At 37.8% G+C, this 27,731-nt stretch overlaps 1 protein-coding gene across 1 annotated transcript in view; it reads right to left on the bottom strand.

The window, feature by feature from the left end:
- The window catches only part of ATAD2B (ATPase family AAA domain containing 2B), a 69,309-nt gene that overhangs the window by 16,099 nt on the left and 25,479 nt on the right, over positions 1-27,731 (bottom strand). The window contains exons 12-24 of the mRNA XM_088520133.1: positions 26,913-27,087; positions 26,004-26,092; positions 24,691-24,850; positions 23,720-23,810; positions 18,089-18,400; positions 15,111-15,243; positions 13,063-13,249; positions 12,227-12,412; positions 11,318-11,453; positions 10,804-11,000; positions 8,353-8,512; positions 4,934-5,056; positions 193-330 (exon numbers count right to left, since the gene is read on the bottom strand). Coding sequence (XP_088376259.1) covers positions 193-330; positions 4,934-5,056; positions 8,353-8,512; positions 10,804-11,000; positions 11,318-11,453; positions 12,227-12,412; positions 13,063-13,249; positions 15,111-15,243; positions 18,089-18,400; positions 23,720-23,810; positions 24,691-24,850; positions 26,004-26,092; positions 26,913-27,087 — 2,087 coding nt within the window. The remainder of the gene's footprint in view (positions 1-192; positions 331-4,933; positions 5,057-8,352; positions 8,513-10,803; positions 11,001-11,317; positions 11,454-12,226; positions 12,413-13,062; positions 13,250-15,110; positions 15,244-18,088; positions 18,401-23,719; positions 23,811-24,690; positions 24,851-26,003; positions 26,093-26,912; positions 27,088-27,731) is intronic.

Below are 27,731 nucleotides of genomic sequence, written 5' to 3'. Positions count from 1 at the left end.
ACACCTACTTGCGCAAAGATTTAACGTAGCTGGAGAAAGGGCATGTCTTGAAGTTGCAAGTTTCATGCCTAAAATTACACTTGCAAAAAATCATGTTACTAAAATGGATAACACAAGTATTACTGCAAACACACCAAACTTTTGCCACTGGAGATGCCTCTGTTTTTGCACAGTATCACCCAAGGTACTCACATGCACATTTATTTGCAGAGTTGGGCCACACGGCCACTGTGGGCTTCTGTTTGCTCCGAAAAGCCTCTTCGACTCTCGCTTCGGTTTTCCGCACGCTGGAACCGTGAGGATTTACTTGTTCTGCTGGCACTGATAAGCCTGTGTGCAGAAGATAACCATTGCTATTCAAATAAACCAAGCTGCAGAAACCTACTGAATTCAAAAGAAACTGGGAATACCGTGCTCCAGGAACATATCAATTAGTATTTAGTTAGGCATTCCAAACAAAAACTAGAATCTGGAATACTTGTTTTCTACTAACAAAATAACTTGCTGATACCATGGGCCTTGAAACCACCTGCTCTGGCATTCTATAAAAATACCACCATCTCCCATATTTGGTCCCCAAATTCTTCTATCCATATTTACCTATCTAGCATTATTTCTCAATTTTAAAAGGAGGATATAAAATAACTGCCGATTCATAACAGCACTGTATGCTATGTGAAAATGAGTAAATGAATAAAAATTTACAGTTACCATAATTTATGATACTGCAAAATGGATCCATTTCAGAGTCACTGAGTACTCTGATAGAGAAAATGCAATTCTGTTTTTATCAAGAATCACATTTGATCTGTAGGTTCAGCTCATAGCTTCTACCATTTTACTGTCTTTTTAATGAAATTCCAAAAATGCAAGTTTTCATATTGGCTTCACACATTTTAAGGAAACAAATGCATCTTTGAAGTATCTCACTGATAAACTAGATTAGCTGGCTGTCCACTACTGTCGTCTAAGTGTTATAGTAGTAGCCAGAATCAAGTGATCAAAAAGCTGCAAAACTGAGGGATATAAAAATGTAGAGATTCATAAAAGAACTTTCACCTAACAGCTAACAGCAAATAAAAATGAAATTGTGGAAGCCTCACAAAACATAGAAGATTAAAACATTTACAAATATTTTAAACTAGATATTGGGCTTACTACCTAAACACTTCAGAACTTCTATCTGGAGTATTGTGTCCAGTTCTGGGCTCCACAGTATAAGAGGGATGTGGAGCTGCTGAAGGGAGTCCAGCGCAGGGCTACAAGGATGATCAGGGGCCTCGAACATCTGCCCTATGAGGAGAGGCTGAGGGAGCTGGGCCTGTTCAGCCTGGAGAAAAGAAGGCTGAGAGGGGACCTGAGCAGTGTCTATAAGTACCTCAAGGGAGGGAGTGAAGAGGATGGTGCTGGCCTCTCTTCACTGGTGGCCACTGACAGAACTAGAGGAAACGGCCACAAACTGAAGCACCAGAAGTTCCACAGGAAGTTAAGGAAAAATTTCTCAATAGTGAGGGTGACAGAGCACTGGAACAGGCTGCCCAGAGAGGTTGTGGAGTCTCCTTCTCTGGAGATCTTCCAAACCCGCCTGGATGCCACCCTGTGCCACGTGCTCTAGGTGTCCCTGCATGTGCAGGGGGGTTGGACTAGATGATCCCTAGAGGTCCCTTCCAACCTTGAGCATTCTATGATTCTATGATTCTCTAGAGGTTTCAGCAACAAAAAACAGTGAATTCCGAATTCTGGAATTTACCAGGCTTAGAAGGTGCTATCCTTAGATTTTCATTCTTTCAGCACCAACATTCCTGTAGGATAGGGTATAGGATGAAGAAACTTTACTTCAATATTTTAATTTTGTTATAGTTTATCGTTCCGTTACTGTGTGCTACCTTTTTGAAATTGGTCACCACACTCAGTACATAAATAAATAAATAAACTGACAGAAGTACAGAAAAGGCACATTTATTCAATAGGCAAATTTGTTTTTCCTCAACTATAAAAACAAAGTGATGTAGAAAGGATCTTCTATGTTAGTATTGTGCAAGGTTGCCAAATAACTTGTCCAGAGAACTGTAAAGGATATGGAGCCTTAGTTGTCAGCAATTCTTGGAAAGAAATTAAGAGCTAATGAAGAGGACAACCCAGAAAATTAGTGGCTTTGTAAATGGCTAAAGACTAAAAAAAAAAAAAAAACTGCAGTGTGCTGCCACTTGCCTTCCAGCTCCTCTATGATTTGAGGTCAGCAATATTTAATAAAAGTTTCCAGAGAATCAATTAGGAGCCTTGTACAAACTAATTGGCTCAATTCCATCAGTTTTTCCAAGTGTAGCCCATGAAAAAACACACGGTTAAGATCTGACCGAAGCTGGTTAGACCTGTGTTCATTGTCAAGACCCTGGCAGGACTTCTCCTGTGGATGTTAAAAATCCTTGAAGGTTTCACAGAATCACAGAATGGCTGAGGTTGGAAGGGACCTCTAGAGATCATGTAGTTCAACCCCCTGCTCAAGCAGGGACACCTAGATCACATGGCATCCAAGCGGGTTTGGAAGATCTCCAGAGAAGGAGACTCCACAGCCTCTCTGGGCAGCCTGTGCCAGGGCTCTGTCACCCTCACAGGAAAGAAGTTCTTCCTCACATGGAGGTGGAACTGCCTGTGTTTCAATTTGTACCCGTTAATCCCCCACACCGTGTGTCTTGCAGCAACAGGTATTAACGACAGGGCTGACTGCTTTTACTGGGCACCTACACTTAGGCAAAAAGGGTGGAGGTTTTGGAAAGCAAGTGTTTTCACTACTACAAGTTTTCCTTAAATATTTCCACCACAATATTATTTTCAAGGAGGTGGCGCTGCTGAAAGAATGGAAACATGAGGATAAGAACCTAGCCAGATCTGGTTAAAAACAAAACCAAAACCATAAGAAGGAAATACTCTAGACTATTGGAGTTTGCTGTTTCTTACTGTTGAAACCAGCAGGTAACACAGCCAGGGAAGGAGAGGCTTTGGAGGATCAATTCTTTATCTGACCATCTGACAATCCAAAAACCAAAACTGAATTCCCTTAAGGTCCTTGCAGACATCCAATCAAGAGAAGAACGGGTAGACACATGTTTTTGTTTTCTCTTATCCAAAGTGTTCCAAAGAGGCCACGTGCCAGAAGTCCAGACTAGGAGATGCACTGGGATTCTGCTGGTCTTGCTCAGCCTAACGCGTAGGGTCAAGTGTGAGGAACAGCGAGGCTTCTCAGCAGGCACATCCTTCCCTTCCTTACAGCAAGCTGTGCCAAAACCACATGACTGAAGGACCACCCTCATGCTGGCCACAAGCCTGGACACTGCTCCTGCCCCAGGACAGGGCACACTCTTGCGCTTGCCTTGATCACCCAGCAGGTGATCTAGGGCTCCATGAACTGTAGCTGGATTAGAGCTAATCTGGTCATGAAACCACCAGGATGCAATCCAAAAGCACAGACATCTCCCAGATGTTACCAGTGGGTGTCTGTGACAGTGGAGTTTCCAAGATGATGTCTGCAAGGCACTTGGAGCCACTAGTGAATCACCCACTCCCACCACACGTGAGATTCTGTTGGTGCTCAACCAGGGCTGCTCATCATATATCCAAATTTGAAGTGTCCCCTAGCCAGCCCCTGAAACCAGCAGTATCCTCATTTTCTGATGGAAGAAGTCACAGCATGACACCATAATGCTTATGTGCTTCTGAAAACCCCACTCCTGTTCCAGGGTCAACAGGTTTTATCCCCCAGAACATATATTATCTGGACACTGTTGTAAAAAAAAAAAAGTGGCAGGCCTGAGGCAAGAATGCAAACACCCCTGTATTTCTAATAGAAAAGTACATAAGAGAAACAAACACACTATACCACCTCTTTACATCCATAGTTAATTATAAGCTACGGATAAGAGAAACTATTAATACACATATTGGAAGCTTGAACATGATTAGACAACAAGACACACGATGGCATGACAAAGGGAAAAAAGGAAATGCATGTTTTAATAAAAAGAGACTGAAAAAGTAAGACAGGTCTACATGTAGTAATAAAAGCTCTTCAGTCCACTGAAGAAAGTATTTCAAGAACTAATAGCTAAAATTTAAGACCAGCCAAATTCAACTTAGAAGTAATGCAGACACTAAGCTGGAATTACTGAAGTCACGAAGACTTAAATGGACAAGAAATTTTGCTCTAATGTTACAGTTCAGTGGTTTTCAACCTTTCCCAGTTTTCAGAACTTGAATAATTTTACCAGAATAGATTTTCATGTCAACTGAAGCCCACTGGCAGTATGTTTGGCTTTTTGGTTATCTTTTTATGGACACCTTAGATAGAAGCAGTCCACACGCTTGAGTATGAACTATGAGTTGAAAACAACTTCTGCAATTAAAACAAAAAGACAGTGATTGCCTCCAGTGTCAGTATCAGGCTCAACTCAATGAGGATTTAATAGATTCCTCTTGATCCAAAAAGTAAATAGATTATCACCAAAATTAAACATGCCAGGGTGAACTGAAAATACACCCTCTCAATACCATTCTCTCATTTATAATCACTATTCCACCACATTACTTGGCATTTTTGAAAATACAGTTCTGGCTTCACCACTCTTTCAACTATTAGCCAGTTGTTTTAGCACTCTGAATATTTATCCATTCACCACATCCAATAGTATTTTTTGTATTGATGGGCAATGTAAGCATTACAAAGGATAGTTCATTATCAGATTAAATTTATATAGGGAGGGAGAATGTCAAAATCAGTCATCTTTTAATCTATATCCCTGCCTGGGCTTGACACATTTCCATTTTTTCAGTTTAAATTTAAATTTTTTATGGGCATTTGTAAATTTTGTTTTTATCCCACACATTCACGGTAATTCCCTAACCTGGTATTCTACATGAAAAATGAATTTTAACATACCTCTTTTTCTTCTTGCTTCCTTGATTTCTTCACACATTTTATTAAATTCTGGATCCAGCTCCGCAGCAATTATAGCATGAGCAGTGTCCTTCAAAGTACAAGCTCTATGTCTAATTATTTTATCTAGAACACAGGAAAAATATTTGTTAGTTCTGTCACATTTATTTAAATACTCTATCATTTATCTGTAGTTCTGTATTGTATATTACCACACCAAATATGCATGGAAGTAACCAGAAAATCTATACTGGCATAAAATATAGATGGATCAATACCATAGCATGCTTCATAATCACAATCCAGCTATTCAAGAGATAAAGCAGTTTTCTGATGTACGAACTATTGCTTGAATTAATGGTGGCTTTTCTAAACAAATGCAAACAGTGAATATACCCAAATCAACTTGCACTTCTTAGGAACTTGCTGGAATCAACATTACTGGCCAGTTTGCACTGGCAGAGCTATATTGTGTTATGGAGTTCAGTGCAGAGTCCCAGGTAATATCAGAATTACCCAGCAATTAATTTACAGCTTAAGTTGGGAACATTCATACAACTATTCTGCCAGTTAAAAAAAAAAAAAAAAAAAAAAAAAAAAAAAAAAAGCATACTGGGGTCAGCCTCTGAATGTGCAAAGTAGACCTGGCTTAGGTTGTTTTTTTTGTTGTTTTCTTTTAATCTTCAATTATGTTGACTTTTCATTTAACAAACAACCTAGATGATTCAAAAATGTGCTTAAGTAAATTATTTGATTGCTGATATTAAGCAGCTGTTTCAGATTTTTAATCTGTTGAGAGAAACTGGCAAGAAATAAGCCTCAAAATTTTCTAAATTTTCTTCTCTGTCTGGAGAACAGTACAGAAAATATTGCTCACTGAAAGCCAAAGTATGACAGAAAACATGTTTTCGGAGAAGAATAGTTCCCACAAAACACATAAAAGAAATTCTTCCAATGCTTGTTAAGTGTTTGAAATTCTAAAAGTAATTTTAACTAAAGAGGTAATCTCACATATGGAAAAAAACTAACATCTATAATGTTGCTTTTTAACCAAATCTACACCACTCATTGTTTGTTTTTAGCAGAAACATGTTTAATTTGTCAATTTATCCATACTGAATTGCTTTTTACAGCTGATGCAGGTACTTCAATGGCAAACATCAACATTAATGTCTACAGTATATTAAACAATTAGCAGATTTAATCTGTTTTAACAGTCACTAAAGACAACAATTAAGGGTAACAGGGAATATTTACTAAACAAGGTTTCCAAATCTAAAAAGAGCAAGTTTTACAGCTGGAAAAACAAAATCAAAAAGAATACTCAGTACCCAGCTCAGCTGAGCCCTAGCTACACTTTCATAGAAAGTGTATCACAGTTAATTGATTACCTGAAAGCTGCAAATTTTTACCTGTATGTATTTGTGATTTTTGTCTTATGCTGTCCAGAGTGTCCATAAAAATACACCTGCATTATCTGTGCAATATTAGACTTTTAAAAAGCTGGTCAAAGAAAAAGCTTAACGGGGTCTCCTCAGAAAAATAGTAACAATTAAAAAAAGACCTCAATCAAAGTATTTTTTGAGGACAACTTTTTTTTTTTTTTTTAAAGTTTCTGATCTTGCTTAGGAGCTTATTGTTGAAATAATCATATTTATAGCCTGGTTCACTTTCCAGAATAATATCAATTCATCGCACACATGTACGTATTTTGGTAGTGGTAATAATGGTGGCTTACTTGTTTGTTTTTAATCAAAACAGGCTGGAAAAAAATAGATACAGCTACATAGTCTTGTAGACCTATTTGCTATGTCATTTCCCTTTAATATAGACACTTATACTATCCTACTATTCCCAAACATCAGCATAAAGGCTAAAAGAGGAAGAATGGAAGTTTATCCTCATGATGCAGTGGCACTTTGTGACAATGCAGAGCACAGACCTATCCTTAAGTTTCCACTTCATGGCAAGAAACACCAGTTGACCAAGAAATAGCTAGGACCATTTCTGCCAGCTCTGTCCCAAGGGGAGGAGGAAGTACCCCCTGTTTCTCTTTCCCTAAATGTACTTCCCATGACTGTTTCTCTTTGGCCAAGCTCAACAAACAGTTCTGACTCCAAATATGCCACAAACTGTCTCTGCTATATGACATTTCACACTCAACTGTTCTACAACTGCAAGGATTTCTTCAGACTATATTTCCTAAAATTAGATAATGAAACCCATAGATCCAGATGGCCTAATAAGAGTAGAGCTCATTTGATTTCTCATCTTTCACCCAGACCATGAATAAGTCACAAGCATGCGTCAAGTCACGTACAACAGGTTTGCCTGATAGTCACCACCATCTAAACACGTGCTCCCAGAGATGGGGTCCCAAATTTTCAACAAAACTTTAATCAGTTTATATCAATTACACATCAGACGTCCTTAGATGGTGTCATTGAGAAACAAGAAAAAAAAATTAGTGAAGTTTATCGATAATTTTTTAGTTGAGATACAAAATGCATCATACATACATCAAGGGAAAAAAATAAGCTTTGTTTTCTATAGATGAAAACTAGCATTGGGTTCAAAAAACCATCTCCAGATTGCACCCTGTCCAAAACACATATGCAGCACTGAGCTTCAGGCACCACAACCTCAAAACAGCAAGTCACAGCACACAAGATGCATTTGCTGGACTGCATAACTAGGTGTCCAGAAGTGACAACAACAGGATCTGATGAGAGCTAAACTTCTCACTTTACACTCAACTACACCCGCAGATTCTTGTCCAGATTTCCAAGTATCACGTATATCAAATACAATTACACAAAAAAGCATTGCTTAGAAGCATTGCTTAGCGTTTTAAATAATTGATTGATGACGAAGCTGCCAACTGAAACACCTTATTTTGCCAATGCCCACCACCCCAACACACTACGTGGAATTAATAGTAAGTACACGATATATTTTTTGCATTGCTTTGAGTGTGAACAGCTTTATTACGCATTTCAGTCTGCTTTTTTATTTATTTTTTCAATCTGAAAACATGCTATCATGCTCAGTCAACATAACCTACTAATAAACTGCAACAGACCTCCTTGCTTGGTGATCTATCTTGTTTTATTTCTATTCCAAACACCCAGCTCTTACTTTCTCCTGGGAGAATTTCATACTCTTAGCCAATGTGCAAACAGAAGTAGGATATTGCCAGATTTTGTGCAGAAATACCTACAGAGCTTTCCCAAAATATGCTTTCTGCTGTTGCTGTGTGTATGTAGTAGTTCTACCTACTGAGAAGGAGCTCCCATATTTCAGAGTTACAAGACCTAATACACAAGAAAACAACCTTAGGTGCTTTTGTTCTTCTGTTCTTGTGATGTCCCATGAGCTTTGGAATATTAGTATAGGCTGGTCAGAACTAAGTAGGTTCTTACCTCCAGGATCTTTGTCTGGATTATACTCCAACGCGTTGCTGCAGATCAGATCAATATCTGTTAGGAAGTCCTTAGCAGTTAAGTAGTTGTGTTTATCAATTTTGGTTATTACTGTTGATAGGTCCATTGGCTCTTTAATAACTTCAAGGTAATCTGAAACCTACAATCAAACAGCATATAGAAATGACACAAGACCATACATTTCATTTAAATATCACCTATTTCTTACCTTTACTCACATTTGTGCCACGTGCGTAACTCTAATGTACTAGCTAAACATGTTAATTGCTAAATAAATTGCTAAATAAATTTAATTTGAAAAAGTTCTACCAGATAAAAATAATATACAGTGCTTTTAAAATTATTATTTTTTCAGCAATTTGCTAATTTATCTTTCAAAATGACGCTAATGGTATTTCTGAAGCAAAACAGAACCTAACATAAAACCTCAGAGAGAAGAGGAAAAAAAAAAAAAAACAAAAAACAAACACACCTCTTTAGAAGTCTTTACTGTCTAAAGAAAAAGCCTTATAGGCCAAGTTCACAGCTTGGCTCACACGGGGTGCCTTAGCATCCACCAGGGCACACTGCAAAGTATTTAACAGACACAGTGACACTATACGGAGCTCAAGCCTGACAGTCAACACATCAGCACAGCTGCTGTAACAAAATTCACCAGGAGATCTATGAATTTATTATCTCCTTCAAGCACAGGTTTATTATTTATTTATTTTTTCCTGAATGTTTCAGTATGATTAAGATCACAATCAATTAAAATACTGGCAGCTTCTGCAACAGAGCTGCTTTTTCTATTTTGAAATCACCCATATATAACACTGGCTGCCAAAATACTGAGGAGTAATTTGGATAACGAATGCATATTCTGATCAAGCCATACTGATGCCTTTTTTTTAATACAAAGTATCTGCAGATATTCAAATGAAAATATACTACAGCAAATTAATGTTTTACTTGAGAGCAGTGTCTAATTTCTTAAGCATACAATGAATTTTATGATGAAAAATAAAATGACAAGAAATATTTATTTTCCCCTACAGAAACATATCTATAAATGAAATTAGGTATTTCTAAAAGATTTTTTTTTAATACATATATATTCCCCCCTCTCCTCTCTCCTTTTCACATCAGAAAGAAATCCTTACTGTAAACTGTGAACACTGCTGCTGAATTAGACAGGAAAACCCCTGGCCTGTCACACAGCAGCATTCTCTCTGCAACACCAGTAGGAGTGTAACAAACTTGACACGTTTTCTCAGAAGGCCAAGCAGATAGACTTCTCGTACAGAAAGACAGCCCTCTGCTTAATGCACCAGGTGGGACTAAGAAGATTACATTTAATTTCTCCTGCTGTCCTATATTAGTGGAATTTTGGCAAGCCCTTGAATCATGCTATATTTCAATTCCCCATTTGCAAAACAGGGATGGTTAATTAATTCTTTCTTTACATGCCCTTAGTCAAGTCTGTTTAGGCTGCAAGTTCTCTAGGGGAAGAAACTGTCTTTACTCTGAGCATGAGGTTTCCTACAGCAAGGGACCTCCAGCAGCTTAATAATAATAATTAAGCAGCTGCTCCTCTGACCACACTTACATTATAAGTTGCTCTATTAATGACCACTTGTCAGTCTACCAAAAACAGGGAGTCAGAGAACGCTACCAAAAATCTACACTGAATGAGACCACAGATATGTACTTGTTTAGTCCTACATGGAATGTATACTGCAAATCTGCTTTTCACAGGGCTGAATTTGCATCACACATTCGTCTCTTCATGTCTTTTAAGAGAGGCGTTTCTATTCAGAAGCAAAATCTGGTTCTCTAATTAGTGCAAAGTTTGCAATGGGTCAGCACGTGATCTCAAAGTCAGGCTGAACCCTACACTTCTCCTATGCCAGCACCTAAACAGGTCTGCAAGCCAACAGATCTTGTCAGTTAGGTGTGCACACTGCATGGTCAACCAGCTAATGCTCTGCAGTGCGTTACCATCTGAGATAAAGGGCATCCACAGGAATTAGGGACAAAATCATTTAACAACACTATTAGTGATCCATTCATATTTTTTTCCCCAATACTATCAATCCCTGTAGGCTTACAATATTGTATTTTGCTTTTATTACTTAAAAATTGTATTTATGCCTTCAAACATTTTAAGAGCACTAAAAGGGGTGGAAAGTGGAATCCTTAAATGCTGATTTCAGCTGGACAACTGAGGGGAATGGCTTCATCGGGACATCACTGGTGCAGCCAAAGAACAGGATCCTGACTTCTTGCACCACAGCTCACGATAACTTTCTCACCAGCAGAAATTAATATTCCAGATAGGAAAGATCACAGATCAAATGTGAATATTGCTTATTAACTCATCAACTTTTTTATAAAAAAAGATATTCTAATAGATTCAACTTAATTGTTTGCACATTACTGAAACAAGACCTCTTCAATATCCACCGGTTTGCTGAAGATGTTAAAGCGCTTGTCTGTGGCCAGCCTCTTGGTAACGTCCCTGAGAAACAGCCGCAGCTCCCGCAGCGTGTTCTCCTCCTGGTCCTCCATGCGCTGCTTCTCCGCTTCCGACAGCTCGCGGGCAGCGCACGGCAGCGCCAGAGGAAGAACTTCCAGAGCGCGAAGGGCTGGGGAAAAAGCCACGAGCAAAACAAAGGGAATGTTAACAATACTGCACCTTGGGATTGTGCCATTCTGCATTTCGCTAAATACTTAATATCAGGCCTCTGAGTATTTTTAGCCCCTAGGCTATCCTGTTTGACAAAATTGGCAATCTCAACTCTTCCAATCCTCCTACCAAGCGACGCACGAGAAATTTACTTGGCATCAATACACTGTTAATTATGCTAACTGTAATTAACCCAAACCTTTCGGAAAAATAAAAATATCACAGACCAAAACATTCTGATAAAATTAGTAGTAGCATTATTGTAAATTAGTTTACCAGCCTGTTTCCTTCTCGGTGGGGGCATTGCTGCCTCATCAAGGATTAATCCTTTGAAAAATCGAAGTCTGTCTTCTTCACTTGGTTTTTGAATATAAAAAACCTCTTCATATTGGATCCTGAAGATACATTTTACCTAAAAAAAGAAAATAACGTTGTATTAAAATTGGACGTTCTCTCAAAACTACCTGATTAATGGCCATATGAAAACATCCATCACAAACTTCAAATTTAGCCACAGGACAAGAGGCTCAAAGCTGTACACTGCACACAAAAAAAAGAGTATGTGTAATTCTCACTGATTTTATTGTAATAGCCAAACCTGCAGCATCCCATGACCCTAGTAAAGGCCTCTGCAGTGAAAAGAAGAGAAAGAACACACTAAAGAAAATAATAAAATGAAATGTTCAAAAAATATATATAAAAAACACAAACATTTTAAATTTCAGATGATGTAAAACTAAGCTTATGTTTTTAAACTAAATCCACATCTATTTACACTGGAGGATATATCCAGACAAATTTCATCAGTTTCAACAGGCTCTTATGTCTCGTTACAGATGTGTAAGTTCACATTACTGGAATTTCAGCATGACCTTCAGCAGTAGGTCAGAGACAAACCCCTTGACGGCTTCCCTACAGAAACACTGTCTTTTCAGAGGAGTAAATGTCATCCCCCCAAAATTGTGTTTTTTTTGCAGAAGAATAGTAGTGGAGATTATGAAACTCTGCATTATGAAATTGTATTTTTCATTAAAGTACAAACACTAAAATTAATTTTTCATCTGTTTAAAATGTTTAAAGTTTAGAAATAAAAAGGGCAAAATAGTGCTTTTTGGTTTCAAAGGATCAAAACATTCTGAAGTGCACAGGCATCTCTAACAATGCTTTCTTTCACAATCAACTTACCTCTTCAGGCAATTCACTGTACATGGACTCAGAGGTAGACAGCAGGAATATAGGGGAAAAAGATGGTATATCTTGCAGCAAAGTTAGGAAAGTAGCTCTCACAGTTTCACTGACAGCTTCCCACCAATCACCAATATGAGGCATGTAAACAACACTTGGTGCTGTTCTTCGAGCTTCACGAAAGATCTAGTCAAAAGAAACATTCGTATTTTAACTGAGAAACTCATTTTTAACTCGTGTGAAAAATAAAACTCTTGGGGACTAGAAAATGACCTCTGATTGTTGCACTTTGTATAGAAATGCTCCAGTAAAATAAAATTATTTCGTGATATATAAACAAGCACTAGTGACTGTTAGCTGCATCATCCAATTTTAGGTCAATGTGCTAGGGACTACAAAACCTCCTCTTGTCACATGCTTTAAAAACTTGCTAAGACTGAACAATCAAGCTGCAAATTAAGCTTTTCTGTGATCAGTGCAAAATCCTCCACAATCCTTTCTGAAATTTACAGTCAAAACAAAAGCATTAAGCTGCATCACAGCAATTCATAGCTGAGCTAGTAAACCTGAAAGTCAAGAAGCACATACTCAGATTCACCTTACTTGACATTACCTGACTGAGGAGTCAAGTCAAAAATTTAATTACTCTCACAAGCCAACTGAGAGATCTGAATCACCCTCTGGAGATACCTTTCTTTTAACCATACATTACAGAAGGAGTCTAGACAAAGCTAGTTTTACGTTTCATGTCAGCTAACTGCCTTGATTTACAGATACCTAATCTGGTTCCAAATTATAAAATTTGAGCCATATTGAGAGATAACCTGAGCTGTTACCTGTGCACACGATTCCTCAGGCGTTTTGGCACTGACTGAATAAAGTGCTGGCAGATCTAGCCGGTGTACAGAGAATTTCTCCAGAGTGTGCAACAGGGCTGGAGCGAGGTGCGACGTCTGACCCGAGCCCCTCTCTCCAGAGAGCAGTAACCTGGGTCTGAACGAGGTTGGCTGGTGGTAAGATGACCTGTAACAGAATAACATTTAATAAACAGAATTAACATGTGTTATCAATGTAGGCATGTGTGATTGTATTAAGCTACATTTTTTCCCCCTCTCCAGAAAACTAATAGCAAATAATAGTTTCCCACTGGGCAGCCAAAAAACACCATTTTGCTGACTCTAATACACCTCAGCACTATTATTGCAGGTCATCTTTGCAGAAATATGCACATAATATTAATCAATGCAACCTTTGATTATAATCAGTTTATTTATAATGGATTCCTTGCTATCATGAGCAGGCTTAAATGTGCTCCAAATCATTTTCCAATGGAAAATATCCATTCAATTATGCCTAGTTCAGGCCTAACTACAAAAATAGCTCTTCAGTAACCTCAGGAATACCAGGTCAATCTACTCACCCCTTAAAAAGACTGCCCAACGTTTCCCAAGATAACTTAACATTTCAATACTTTGCTGAATTAAGAAATAGGACCCTGCTCAGTATTAATAAAACTCTTTAGAGAATATATTCTATGCTTCTATATAGTAGATTTCCCGATAGGAGAGAGATGCTTACAACTTTAAAAGGAAGAATTGCAAATGTAAATACACAAGCATTTATTTTTGCTGTCAAAAAGAAATCTTAAGGATTTCATACAAAGTTGTTTGCCTACTTTGGGGGTAGACAGTGGAATGACAAAGGAAGAAAGATGTGTTAGGCTTTCTATTAAAAGCCATTCCCATTAATAGTAAGTTGATTATAAAGCAATAAAGAATTAAAGTTAAATTATATTTTCTCTTATTAGTCTATTTTTCTCTCTACATCATTCAGTTTTGGCTGTGAAACAAAACTGGTTGCTTTCATTATTCATTAAACATTTAGTAAGGACTATGCTGACCTTTCTGGTAGTGGAACTTACAGGCAGCAGTGAAAAATGCTTAATAAAATACACTGAGCTTTAGGTATACTGCAAAAAGAAACATATTCTTCCAGATTACTTCCTTTAGACACACAACCACACAAATGCACATCATAGTATTGAATTGAAGCACTACCATGTTTGACCATGTACCTCCCAGGGTACCTAAACTATTTGAACTAAATTAAATCCATTATTTTTTAGCTATCTGTAAATGCTGTTTTGGCCTCCTTCTTGAACACCAAAAATTTTACACTTTTCCACAAGATGGCTCTACAAAACTTTACTACTACTCAGATTTTCTATCTCTGTCCACATTACTAAACAGACTCCCAGCAGAAACTACAAAAAATATTTTAAAGCTATTCTTAATGAAAAAAAAAAACTCTAACACCATACACAAAGAACTGTTAGCTTATTACTGTAGCCAACTGAATTTACAGAGGGAAGATTCATCCAGATTTAACACATACTTTCTAAATTCCATTTCCCCTAAAACTTTCCATGAAAAACAAAAGGAAAAAATATTGTTCAAAGGGCTGATTAAATATATAATGCACCCAAGCAGCTGCATACACTGAAGCCCAACAGGTTTTCATTGGGCCAAGAAAAAGCCAACAGATCCACACTGTTACTGTAACACTTCCTACAAAGCAAGCCTCTCAATTTCTCCCTCCAAAATATTCCCAATTATCTTAATTTTTTTTCTTGCAAATCAACGTGAAATTTATAACAACTCAGAACTGCTGTTATGATCCTTTCTTCTGAAATTCATCCATCTGTTGCAAACTTTCTGATGCCCAAAATGTGGCCCTTCCTAAGCCCTTTCTCACAGCTAACGCTCTTGCTCATGCACTTAGGTGTTCCCATTACAGAAAAAACAGATTATCCTCGTTACCTCTCCTGAACTAATGACTTCCTAGAGTTAGCTATCCAGTTAAACACACTTAGAGAGATACTCACATTGTAAAATGAAGGAAGGGTTTATGTACAGCAGCTGATGACTGTTTCTTTGGTGATCCTGAGTGACAGCTCGTTTCAAAAATGGATGAAGTATTCTCGTCTTCACTATCATCTAATATTAGACTTAGTACATCTGTTCCAGGAGATTAATTAATTAGTCTTGCCATTTCCAAGTACACTTGCAACAAACAAGATTACACACTAGGATTTTCTTCATATAAACTGTAATACGTACTTTAAAGTAGTAAAAATAAGGGTCAAAGATGTTCAAAAAAAACATACAGGATGATCAATAGTTGTTACTCCAAAAACCAAACACAAACAGGTATTGCAGAAGTCCAAGCATAAATGCAGTTTACTTTTGTAATCCATCAATCAGATAAACAATTTCACTAATAAAATCACTGATGTCATTTTACTGTGATTAAAATAAGTTATACTATTTTATGCAGTGCTTCCTTAGTTTTATTTCACTGCTAGATATTTTCAAGGTTAAAGTTATAAAATCTGTAATCTCTCTGACAATATATAAAATTTTGTAACTCTAAGTGCCCAAGGCCTCGAAGATGCACTATATCCAAAATGATGCTCAGCGTGCATTAGGCAACACACGTTTGCAAGCAAGAATTGCTTTCTATATTCTATATATTTTTTCTGTCAAAAAATAGCAGATTCCTTTTAATCACTACCAGTTCAATAAACTTTGTGCTCAAACCATGCACCTTAATCTATTTTAATTCCCTGGCCCATTCATTAACATGATTAAGTATTTTCTTTTAGCTTTTAGAAACTAAAAGTTGAAAGACTGATTACATGCAAAAGACAGTCAATAGAAGCAAAGAACCACAAAAAAAAAATACAAATATGGCTTTTAACAACAACAAAAGCAGTTGCCAGAAGACCCACACAGCTGAAAACTACATTACTAAATATTGCAATATGTGGCCAGAAAAGGAATTCAAGCCAGACTTGGTCCCCCCTTGACTCTTTTGCGAGAGCTTAAGTGAACACCTGATGAAATTCAGAGGATTAAAAAAATAAAAAATAAAAAAATAAAAAAAGAAATCAAGTGCATAAGGCAGAATCATCCTTGGAAGATGCACCGGTCACAGCTTTTACTTCCTAAAATATACAATTATTAATAAAATAGTAGCCCATCTTTAAATGCCAAACATCAAGCCCCTGTGGCAAGAATCCTTTGCTTCCGGGTCTGAATTTCACTGAATTCCAGGAAACAGAATCAGTGAACTGCAAAGTCAAGGAGAAAATGACATTTTCTGATTGTACTTACACGTGTAAGCCTGCGTCATTTACCTGTCTTTGAAACCAAGGAATAAACCAAAGTGTTAAGCTTTCCTTTTTATTGTCTGCAGTTAACTGGAATGTAATCTGCATTCACATTTAAAGTCATTATGCATGAAAGCGGATTTTGGTGCTTTAACAGAGGCTGAACTTAGCATTTAAAGTTTTCTTTGGTTTAAGTAGATAAGATGCCAAACTCACTCAGGCATAAAAGAAACTTTTGAAGATACTTGACTTTGAATATTTAAGAGTCAAAGTATCTGCAAACAAACTTCTACTTATCACAAATTCATAACTGCTTGTAACTTAACAGCAGCAGAATTCTCTCTTCAAACTAATATTTAACTCACTGAAAGTCACCAAACTCTGGCAAAGATAGGAAAGAATTAAAATATCCACGAAAATACTCTAACTAGAAGTTTACTACAGATACAGGATTCAACTCAACTTGCTATAGTTAACAACAACCTTCAAACTGGGCATTACTAATGGGTTAAAAATATATGTGGAGATTTCAGCATCTTAATTTTCCGTTCCAACACGGCCTAACATAACGCAGCTGCAGGCCAGCTTACCAGCTCACCTTCTCCTGCCCTCCAGTGCATATTCCCAGGCCCCTTCTCGTGCCAACTCTAACGCTCATTGAAACCTCAGCTATCCCACAGTCAGCAGAAAACCAGTCCAACAAAAACGCATCGTTTACTGGAGGAGTTTGCCTGCCGAGATGGTTTAACCAAGGGCCAGACACATACTAAAGTAAGTGCGAAGGAGAGAGCAAAAATGCACAGCTGGGCTGGTGGAAACCAGCAGGAAGATGAGCCTCAACTGCCTGGCCTGCAGTCTGAAGGGCCCTGGAACAGGGAGAAAAAGTCAGAGCTGTCACCAGTTTGCTTTATGACTCTTGGCTATTCACTCACAACCACAAACACCATTTATAGAGTGGGGGTGGGTGGCAGAAACAGCTTGTCCAAATAAGTAGGTATCAAAACCAGAGTATCCTTTGCAATACCTCCAAGAAATGGCCAGAGTAACTATTAAAGCACGTCTTGGAGAGCAGCTGGGCAAGGAAAGCTGAGCCTATTGACCGCTGCCAGTCCAAACAGCGACGCTTCCCTCACGGCCTGCCTCGCCGCCGCACGCGCGTCGCTCCCGTTGCGGCCGGGCCCTGGCGCGCGCCTGACCCCTCGCCGAGCTCGTTCCACTCGCCAGTTTGGCAGGGAACTGCCCTGACCAAACAGCTCCTGACTCGCTAAGGCAGCACAAGCCACTGCCAGGACCCGAGGTGCAGCAGGAGGGGAGGGAGCACCACGACGTGCTCTGGCATCGTGAGGTGAAGTGTGGAAGCGGAGGTGTCCCGTCTAACTGCTGTCAGCCTGTTGTTTCTCCTATTTTCACTGTAAATTCCTTGGGGTGTGGGTGTGTGGGAGAGGGGTCTTCCTTTTTCTTCAAATGGCAGACCAAGATCCCATGGGATACTGGTCTATATAAGTGAGTTTATTAAATTCTACAGCAATACAAAGTCAGCAAAAATCAAATACAATTTCTTTGGATGTTACTTATGTTCTAACATAACATGCCAACAAATACACATGAGGTAGAACAACAAGAAGAGAAAGCTGATATAAATTTTCCTCCTTTTAAGGAGGGCTTGCAAAACAAACACCAAAGCCACATACCTTCATTTTTGTCACTCTGGCTCAGTTCAGCATGGGGAAACACCTTGTGTAAGACCTCAAGAAGGTCAGCGAAGGTACGTTCCAACAACGGTCTGATCACAGGAGATAACGCGTGTCCTGAAGATGTCACGGCACGTTGGGAAGCAGGCACGATGTTCTGCATTGCATGATAAAAATCTTGCGCGCTGAGAACTACCGAAGAAACGTCCAGCTGGAGTTTCTGACTGCTCACGTAAATCTGGGGATAGCGTCGTCTCAGAGCAGTCAAGGCGGCCTCAGTGCAAAGTGCTTTTATGTCAGCTCCACAGTACCCTAGAGCACAAAAAAAGAAGAAAAAAAAAAATCTTTCATGAAATGGCACCGGTGTGATGCACGTGTTTCAAGCACACCTAAAGCTAAGCACAACCAGCAAAACCTCCTCGTCAGCGTCCACACAGCATCTGTGAAAAGGTCTAGTACAAATCATGACACAGCGACAATGCTACTATCAAGAAATTTTCTGTAGTTACATTTAAATAAGGCAAGAAATGCACCCCTTACAAAAGTCAGAATGACCTACACTTTCACTATAAAAAGTGTTATCTATTTTCCCCACGCACACGGTTTAGGATTCGCTCTTTTTCCTTAATAGCTTCTAAAATATGGGAGCTTTTTGTTAAACATTAGCCCCTCTCGTCCTCTATTTTAATACCTCTACACAAATCAATGTTTTTAAAAAAGCAAGGTAATTTTGTTAAACTGGATGAGCCTCATTGACTTGACATTTTTACAAACTGATAAGATGAACAATATAAAGAAAGACTGGTTAATGAGAAGAACGCAGTCAAGAGGAAAACTCTTTTTAAGGAAAAGCATACCAGGACTTTTGGAAAAGTCTTAACTTTTACTATCAAGAAAATCTTCCAGACTTCTTACAGTTTCCCAATTTTATTAGTATAGCCAAAAGATTAGCAAGACTACAAAAAGCATCAAAATTTTCATTTGGTCTGCCTTCTAAATATTTAGAAGTGGGTGCCTGATATTTGCCTAATCATTGCTATTTACAACCACATATCTGATAATTACAACAATATTGGAGGCTTAATATCCTGTCTCTTTTGCAGCACTAATGGCTTGGTGTTTTTTCTCCTCATAGCTACAAATTAGATTTCAAACAGTGATACTTGGGAAATCTCTCCCAGAGAATTTTAAAGACATGGATTTGCAAAGAAGCGTTTGCAGCAGCCCTTCATCAATTATTTAGTTAAAATATTCTTGATTTTTTTTAATCAGTTTTTTTTTTTCCTTTTTTTGGTCTTACACTGTTTGCACTTTCCTCTACTGTTACCATTTGTCTTTTGCCACAAGTCCCATAACTGAAGCCTGACTTGTTTCTCTCTGTCCTCTCATGATCTTTCAGTACTGCTGGCACACACATTTTTACAAGGACCATACGGACACAAGAAGCAAAGATGACTGCATACATGAAATGGGAATTAAGTAAATAAGGGAGAGAGATCTAAAGTGAAAGAGCAGGATGAAAATTTGTCAGTTTTGAGGATAAGAGATACCAACTTTTTAGTTATGAAAAACATTTTTAAATTGGACTCAGGACTTAAAATTTCACTCAAGCTTCTCATACACACCTGAACATAATTTAAAAAACATAGCCAGAAGATCATCATAATACTAGACAACTTCTAAACTAAGTCTTGCATTTTTATAAAAAGGTTAGTAGCTATAATTGTGTATAACTGACACGTACAAACTGTGACTGTTATTTAAAAGGAATCTAGAAGTCTACATTCACAAGCCACCTTAACATGAAATAGATACATGCAACAGTTTTGAAATAGGTTTGTGTATGTCCATCTTTATTAGTCACTAGACAACTAATCATTTTTGGCTCTTAGGTATTCTATATATATTTATTTTAAATTAATCCCATATCACGAAATCCAAACCATGCAGGCACACTCCAGCAACCATGTGCGAGTACACTACCCACTACAGACAGTACCTACAGGCACAGCAGAGAAAATATAAACCATTTTTTATTCTAAATTCTGCCTTTTTTATTTTTCCTCCTCTCTCCTCTCTTCTTCTTCCCTATCAGACATTAATTTCCCATTTAAATTGATCTACTTTTCACATAACAAGCATACTGAATTCTACAAATCAGTTTGGAGATTAAATCAAGGTTGTTATATCAAAGGTCTACTGGAGTTATATAGTGGCCCCAAAGCCTATCACCATAAAACCTAGTTTAGCATTTTTTGTCACAAAAGATCCAGCAGCTCTAGAGCCTGTCCTTTTCTTTTTTTTTTCTATTAATAAATGCTGTAATACCACCTTCTAACAGTCTTTTTAATCACAGCTTGTACCTCTCTGTGGAATTGCAAAATTAGGAAATAATAGCCTGTAGCCTATTTTTGAAATTAAATTCTCAGGTGATCAGATACACAATTAGTCTCCAGTTCTCCTTCCCATTTCTCAGGAGCAATTACATTTGAAGAGTAATAATTGGTGTCTTTTTTCAGAGGGGCTCTTGTGCCCACTGTACATTTACTGCAGCGACAAGAAAACTGCAAGAATCTTGTATCTTGTGAAATTTTAAGAGACTTTTGTTTCCAAAGTATAAACGCACACTAATTAAGAGGAAGAGGAACACAAGTAAAACACTGTCAAAGTAAAATAAAACGTATCATGCCAACAGCCAAGGAAACTACTTTTGCCCAGACCAACACTATCATAGAAAACGAAGCTGCATTTGCTTCCCTTTTGCAAGGATCTCAGAAAGGATATTCAGTTTGGTAGACAAAGGGTACTGGCACACCTTACCGTGGACAGAACTAGATATTCTTGCCAAGCAGCACATGATGCTCCACCTACCACCACCACAGTGGCAAGTATTTGTGAAGTATAATTTGCAATAAGCTCTTCCACAACACTAAAGAACCCATCGTGATCACCAAAATTAAGCCATATTCTTGCACTTCAACTGTGGAGAAATTAGTCTCTGAACTCTCTTCTGCCCAATGTCCATCCTAAAACCTACTACTGAGACAGGTCAACCATCAAGTCTAATAGTCTTAACCATTTCCAGTTTCTGCAGCACAGCCCCAAATGCACAGCATGGGAAGCAGTTAGCTAACAACACAGTGTAACAGCAGAAATGAAACCTAACTTCCATGTTTTTCATACATTTTGGGGAAAAAAAAAAAAAAAAAAAAAAAAAAAGCATGAACACTAATGTCAAAAATTTCCCTTCCATCATTATTACCAGGACAGGAAAGAAACCTCTAACCATGTATCATTTTGTCACAAAATGCTCCCCTAAAAATAAGTATTGAATATTTTTCACAAGCATCTTGAGCATGATGGCCTGCTTCTTTATAGCTCCACTTAATGTCATTTAAATAACCCTCATTACATTGTGAAAAGATTCACCTCCAAGAAGACAGATGGAGGAGTTCACACTATTTCTGTTGCTAATACGTTTCATTTCCTACAGGACTGAATTAATATTAGTAGCAGTCTCTCCACCTAGAGAAAGTTAATATTCATAAAGAAATAAGCAAGGATAGAGGGGGCCCATTCTCCAGCACACACTCACATGTGTGCATGTGCATGACTAGCAACACCGATGTCAATGAGGTCTTCTGAGGAATTCCATGTTCTCTCCAAGCTGCTTCACTTGGTTCCACAGTCATTGCAGTTATAGGGTTATTCAGTGAAATAGGTTCTTTAATTCTCACATAACTACATATATGCATAAGTTTCCTACAATCCCTAGCACCTGAGGAAAAATCCACCCTCAAGAAGGAACCTATTTGGTTTTGCAAGTCCTGGAGCTTTTTCCTTGCAGTTCCTTATAACTGGGCCCACTGAACATACACCTGCTTCCTCATTTATTTTGGTAGGTGTTTCAGCTTTTTCTTCATCAGGATCCACTTGCTTGTAACCGTTGCCAACTTTGCAGAGCAGGAGAGGTATAAACCATGCTGTACCAAAAGCCTGCGAGTCTGGGCAGCCTCTCCTCTAATTAAGGAAAACCAGCACATGAGTAAAACAGCAGGCTAGCAGCTACTGTACTGACATGACGAATGGGCCATTGGGTCTTGTTTGCATGAGCACAAAGTATTTGGAAAGCTTGCGTAAACAATTAGGTGTTGCAGATTTCACTTACAAGAAACATTGAGGCAATCTCAAGCTGAAGACAGACTAGCCTTCCTTCACCAGCGTCAAAAAGTCCTTGTAATAACCCAAAGGTTTTAATTTTGGATGTCCCGAAACATTTCAATTCCAAGATACGCAATGGAGAAAGTCAAGTGCATAGTAGTTGGACAACAGGAAAGCCAAGGAAAACAGAAAAGGGCCTTTATTTTTATTAGTTCTGTGGAAAAATCAGCTAAAGGGCTTTACTCAGCATATAGACTGTCTTCCAATAAAATCTACAAATGGCTTTCCCTATGGTCTGAAATTTTCTAATACGTAAATAGTAAACTTTAAAAAAAAAATAGTGTTTTTTTGTTTTGTTTTGTTTTAATCCCAACTACTCCCCTTTCACCCACTAAGCAGCATCAGGTCTTTGCACAAATCAAGCAGAATTTACACGGAATTGGTTTGGCACATGCTGTCTTATACCCGGCAAGGCTTAAACTGGAGTTTGCTGGATAGTTATGTTTTCTCCTCACCAGAAGATGTGGAGGTCTTTGTGCATCAAAAGCGGAGCGATGCTGCTTCCATGATAGATGTCCCTGTGGATGAAGAGGATAATTCGGATGTACTGCAGCTGACTGAATGGACTGATGTTCAATTCAAAGTTCCTATTTCTTTGCTGATGGATTCCAAAGTACAGATATTTGAGATTGTCCTTTTTTCTGAGAACTTCAGTGCTTGTCCAAGCAGATGGCTGACAGAATGTATCTTTGCATGACAAATTGCTGAGAGGAGATTATGATGGGTATTTAAAGGGTTTTGAGAGTCATTTCCTCTGTTAAATTCACTATAAGAATATTTAGGCTTATTTCTGATTCGCTTTTCTGTAGCAGCTTTACCTTGAACAACCATCCTCCATTCAGTACAGCAGGTCTTTGCTTCAAAAAGTTTAAGATAATCAAGGTGTGCTGCCTTTTTTCCCCTGTGCACTTGTCATGTGCTAACAATCTGGGGCAAAAATTGCCTTTAGGAAAGCTTGGTTACTTCGGGAGACTTCTGTCAGAGAACAACATGCCAGTTTCAGTAAAAACTGATGAAAAAACACCGATTGCTTTTCTTCCACACGAAGATGAAGAAACACCTTTCCCCATCTCATCTGCAGAACACTAATTTAATGAGAAGCCTACCCAAAGATTCTAATTTGCACTTCATTTTCCTTCTCTCTGTGGGTAACATATCCTCTAAATGGACAGCAGGTTCTACAGAAAGGAAACATGACTGCATTTTACCGTCAAACAACTACTAGCTGGTAATTTTCCTTAGCAAGGCAGAAGGATATTTTGTTGCTACAAAAATAATGTGGTTTAAAACACATAAATCTTTAAAAGGTAAAAATATATATATTCTGAAAACATTTAAAATACTTCCAAAGTTTTCAACAAAATAAAGAGAAAGCATCTACAGTAAAATTATCAGTATCATAATACTCACCAACACATTTTTCAGCCAGTTCTCCTAAGAAAGGATCTGACAGTTTGGGGTTCCAATCCCTGGTATGAATTTGTAAAATGTGCTTTCGTGCCTAATTAAAAAAATAATCATGATAATCTTGAAATGATTTCAGCTTTAGACACTCACATGAAATTATTTTACACATTTACTGACATTTTGTTGAAGTACATAAAGAACTTGGTCCTCAAGCTCTCACAAAAGCAAAGGGGTTTCTTTTTGCCTTTTTAAAATTTCATGAATAACTTTCCAGTAACTTTTCAGTATGCCTATTACATATTTTAAACTTCTGTAAAATAAACATAATTATTACATATGAACTGGTCACAATTTATGTTCTAAGAATTGTGATGGTTTTATAATTGAATTTTTAATTGCTGTACATGGAATTAACAGCTTCAACTGCTATATGCCTCACCAATTATTTACTGACTAGCTTAGTATGTACACAAAATCCAAAAGTATTCATTAAAAAAATTCTACTGGAATCAAATACTATCAATTCACATACCACATTTAGCTTCATCTATAAATTCATTAAAAATATATATGGAATTGCAAGTTTCATATTGCCAATAAAACAACTACTAGTTTTCATGTAATTTTCTATACTTTCTACATGGTAATACAGAAATCTGTGCTACTGCAGAGATTACTGCAGCCCTGCAACATTCAGGGCTCATTATACAAGTCCATACAAAGACTCAGTCTTTAGATAAACTATTTAATGCAAACAATTTATCCCTGTTTTTAGTTTTTGCGATGTTCTGAAGATTTAAACTTTGACAAATTTATATATATTAGCAATGTGTTTTTACTAAAAATGTCTTCACAAAATGAAACATCCTTACAGGCAAGTATATAAATTGTTCTTTCATGAGATGGGCTGCAAAGCATTCGAATGTTTAATATACTAGAAAGGTCTATTAATAAATCTCCTTTATAAGTTTTACCTTTTGATCAGGCAGGTTGAAAAGAAATTCCCTGTCAAAACGACCAGGTCTCCTGAGTGCAGGATCTATAGAATCCAGTCTATTTGTAGCACCAATTACAACTATTTCACCTCTATTATCCAGTCCATCCATGAGCGCAAGGAGAGTAGACACTATAGAACTAAAAGGAAGTTTTCAAAAATAATTTATACTGAACATCACAAGAATTTTTATTCTTCTAAGTGCAACATTTATAATTTAATAAAATGCTGACCTAAAAAAAGGCAATCTAATTATTTCAAATCTAAAAGCAAGACTGAGCCTTTTGCTGTCATCTATATAACACAAGGGATTATCACATCCAAAGCTTCACCTCAAATTCAAACTTTCTTCTTTAAATGTTTAAGTGTTTTCGGGAACAGGAGCTCAGGAAGACATTTATTGTGGCCCCAGAAAGTCTGTTTCTACTACCCAGTGACCACATCGTGCTGTTTAGAGCAACAGTAGTAGCACCAGCAGGAGAAAGGCCACATCAGGACAAAGCCACATCCTTTCTGCAGCCCAGTCTGCTCTCCCCACAAGCCCCCTTCCACTCCTCCTCTGAGCAGGATGAAATGTGCGTGCAACTACTGTCTGTAAAAGCAGAGCCTGTACAAGTGTGTTGCCATAAGATGGGCAGCAAAACTGAGATTAAATGTTTTCTTGGTGACTTCAATCTAATCCTAAAATGCTGTAAGAAACAAGTCAAAATTATATAGTAACTCAAGATCGCTCCACTCAGAATCAGAAGTGTAAACATATGTAAATAATTCTCAGGACATTAAGATTTACCCCTTTGAAATAAACTCTTCGGCAGCTGCTTATCATTGGGCTGGCAGCAATAGCACAGTACAAAGCCAGCAATGAAAGGGCAGGCTATGGAAATCTGTAGGTCAAGGCATCTCTCCAAGCTTGTGCTGTAGGGTACTCTCCACTACAGTTCCATTTCTGACATATCCCGTTCCACCTAGGAAAAATCCTAAAGATCTTTCTTAGAATTCCATCTCCATGTGAGGAAGAACTTCTTTCCTGTGAGGGTGACAGAGCCCTGGCACAGGCTGCCCAGAGAGGTTGTGGAGTCTCCTTCTCTGGAGATCTTCCAAACCCGCCTGGATGCCACCCTGTGCCACGTGCTGTAGGTGTCCCTGCTGGAGCTGGGACTTTTGACTAGATGATCTCTAGAGGTCCCTGCCAACCTCAACCATTCTGTGGTTCTATGTAATTCACTGAAAAATGCCTCTCTGCGTTTATCGTAACAATGTACATCTTTAATAGCATAGAATTAGGAGAATTACCTGTGAATTTGATCCTGTCTACTAGAACGAACTGGGGCCAACCCATCTATTTCATCAAAAAATATTATAGAAGGTCTCATCAAGTATGCCTGGTATGCAGAGGAAAAAATTGAATGAACTGTTAATTTGCAATTTCCCCATCAACACTGAAAACATTTTACTATAAAACTTTCACATGCTTAACAGTAACACAAAAAAGGCTTTTGTTGAAAGCTCTGAAAATAAATCTGAACTTTCAGCTACGGTTCTATTTCAAAGCTGAAGAAACTGCATTCTCTCCTGAATAAGCAAGATGGCACCAGTGCATAACTTTTAAAGTTTGCACTGCATTTGAGAGACTTAAGACAGCAAAATATATACAAACTGAAGACACCTTAAACTGAGTTGCAGAAAAGAGCATCTGCGCTTAAGAGCATCTCTTGCTATCTGCTCATAATCAGTTTTAGACATTTATCTCTGAAAACTGCTTGTTTGAGCAACTATTTTTGATTGCTTTATACAACTGTCTTCTCTCCATCAGTTTCAAACCCAAATATGGATTCTAAACTACATATACAGCAGAGGCAAACCTGCATTTTCCTTTACACAGTATTTATCTTGATCATGCCAATCAAATTCACACTGATGAGTTCTGTTTTGTTCCTCCCCTCAATTCTTAACTAAAGAATTCTGATTGTTCATTTAATTACTGATCAAGTCTGGAGTTTTCTCTCTGGTCAATTTTCAAAACAAACAAAAAAATAGTCATCATTCCTCTACTTGCATCGCTTAGACATGACATTTTGACGCTGTCTCCCCTCTATGAACATGCGTAAATTTTAGTAGGAGTTTTGCCTGGCTAGAACAGATTGCAGCAACAGCAAAACAATATACAGGGAGATGAATGAAGAGTGCATCTTTTCTTCTAACCTGATCAAAAAGGAGTCGCAGTTGACGTTCGGATTCACCAACCCACTTACTGAGGCAGTCCGCTCCTTTCCGCATGAAGAAAGCCACCTTTTTGTCTCCTTGACTGCATTCGTTAGCTAGAGCTCTAGCTACCAAGGTTTTACCTGTTCCAGGAGGACCATAGAATAAACAGCCCCTGAAGATAAATGGATCAACACAGTCACAAACTTATTTTATGTCTCCTGAAAAACTCCAAGTCAAATTTTATAACGAAGACAGGGAGCCTGGAGAAGAAAGACTTAAGTTCTACTTAATTACTGTATCCAACTTAATAAAAATCTCCACGTTCAAATCACTAAATCTTTGCTTTGAGTACATTAACAAAAGGCATTTTTTTTTAATTAAATACTTTAAATATTACATAATACCTGAGTTAGTTCTTTCCTACTCTTTGGAGATGATTGATTTCCTTAAATGACAAAATTTTACACAAATTCTCAATTTACTTAAATTATGTGCATCCATTTCAGCCACACCCTAAAGTGCCTGATTAATAAACACTGAAACCAAAATATAAAAGTCACTGAGATTACTTCTATGGAAGAAATAACAGCATTTAATTTGATTTAGTCAAACACTTTATAACATAAAGGGGAAAATCAGCAAAGTACTAAGACTGCCCTTAATTAAAAACTGATAATGCTTTTAACTCAATGAAATTTAACCTTCCTACCACCACAAAAATAAACTTGATCTTGTTTATTAAATTCTGATAGATAAGTCAGATAGCACACATGTAAGTCTGCTTAAACTACAAACACTTCAGGGTATAAAAACACA

This window comes from Tinamus guttatus, unplaced genomic scaffold, assembly GCF_059628265.1.
Source record: "Tinamus guttatus ecotype Peru unplaced genomic scaffold, ASM5962826v1 Tinamus_guttatus_pri_ptg000080l, whole genome shotgun sequence".
Classification (NCBI taxonomy): Eukaryota; Metazoa; Chordata; class Aves; order Tinamiformes; family Tinamidae; genus Tinamus; species Tinamus guttatus.
Note: the sequence above shows the minus strand (reverse complement) of the source record. Positions and strands in the feature narration are given on the sequence as shown.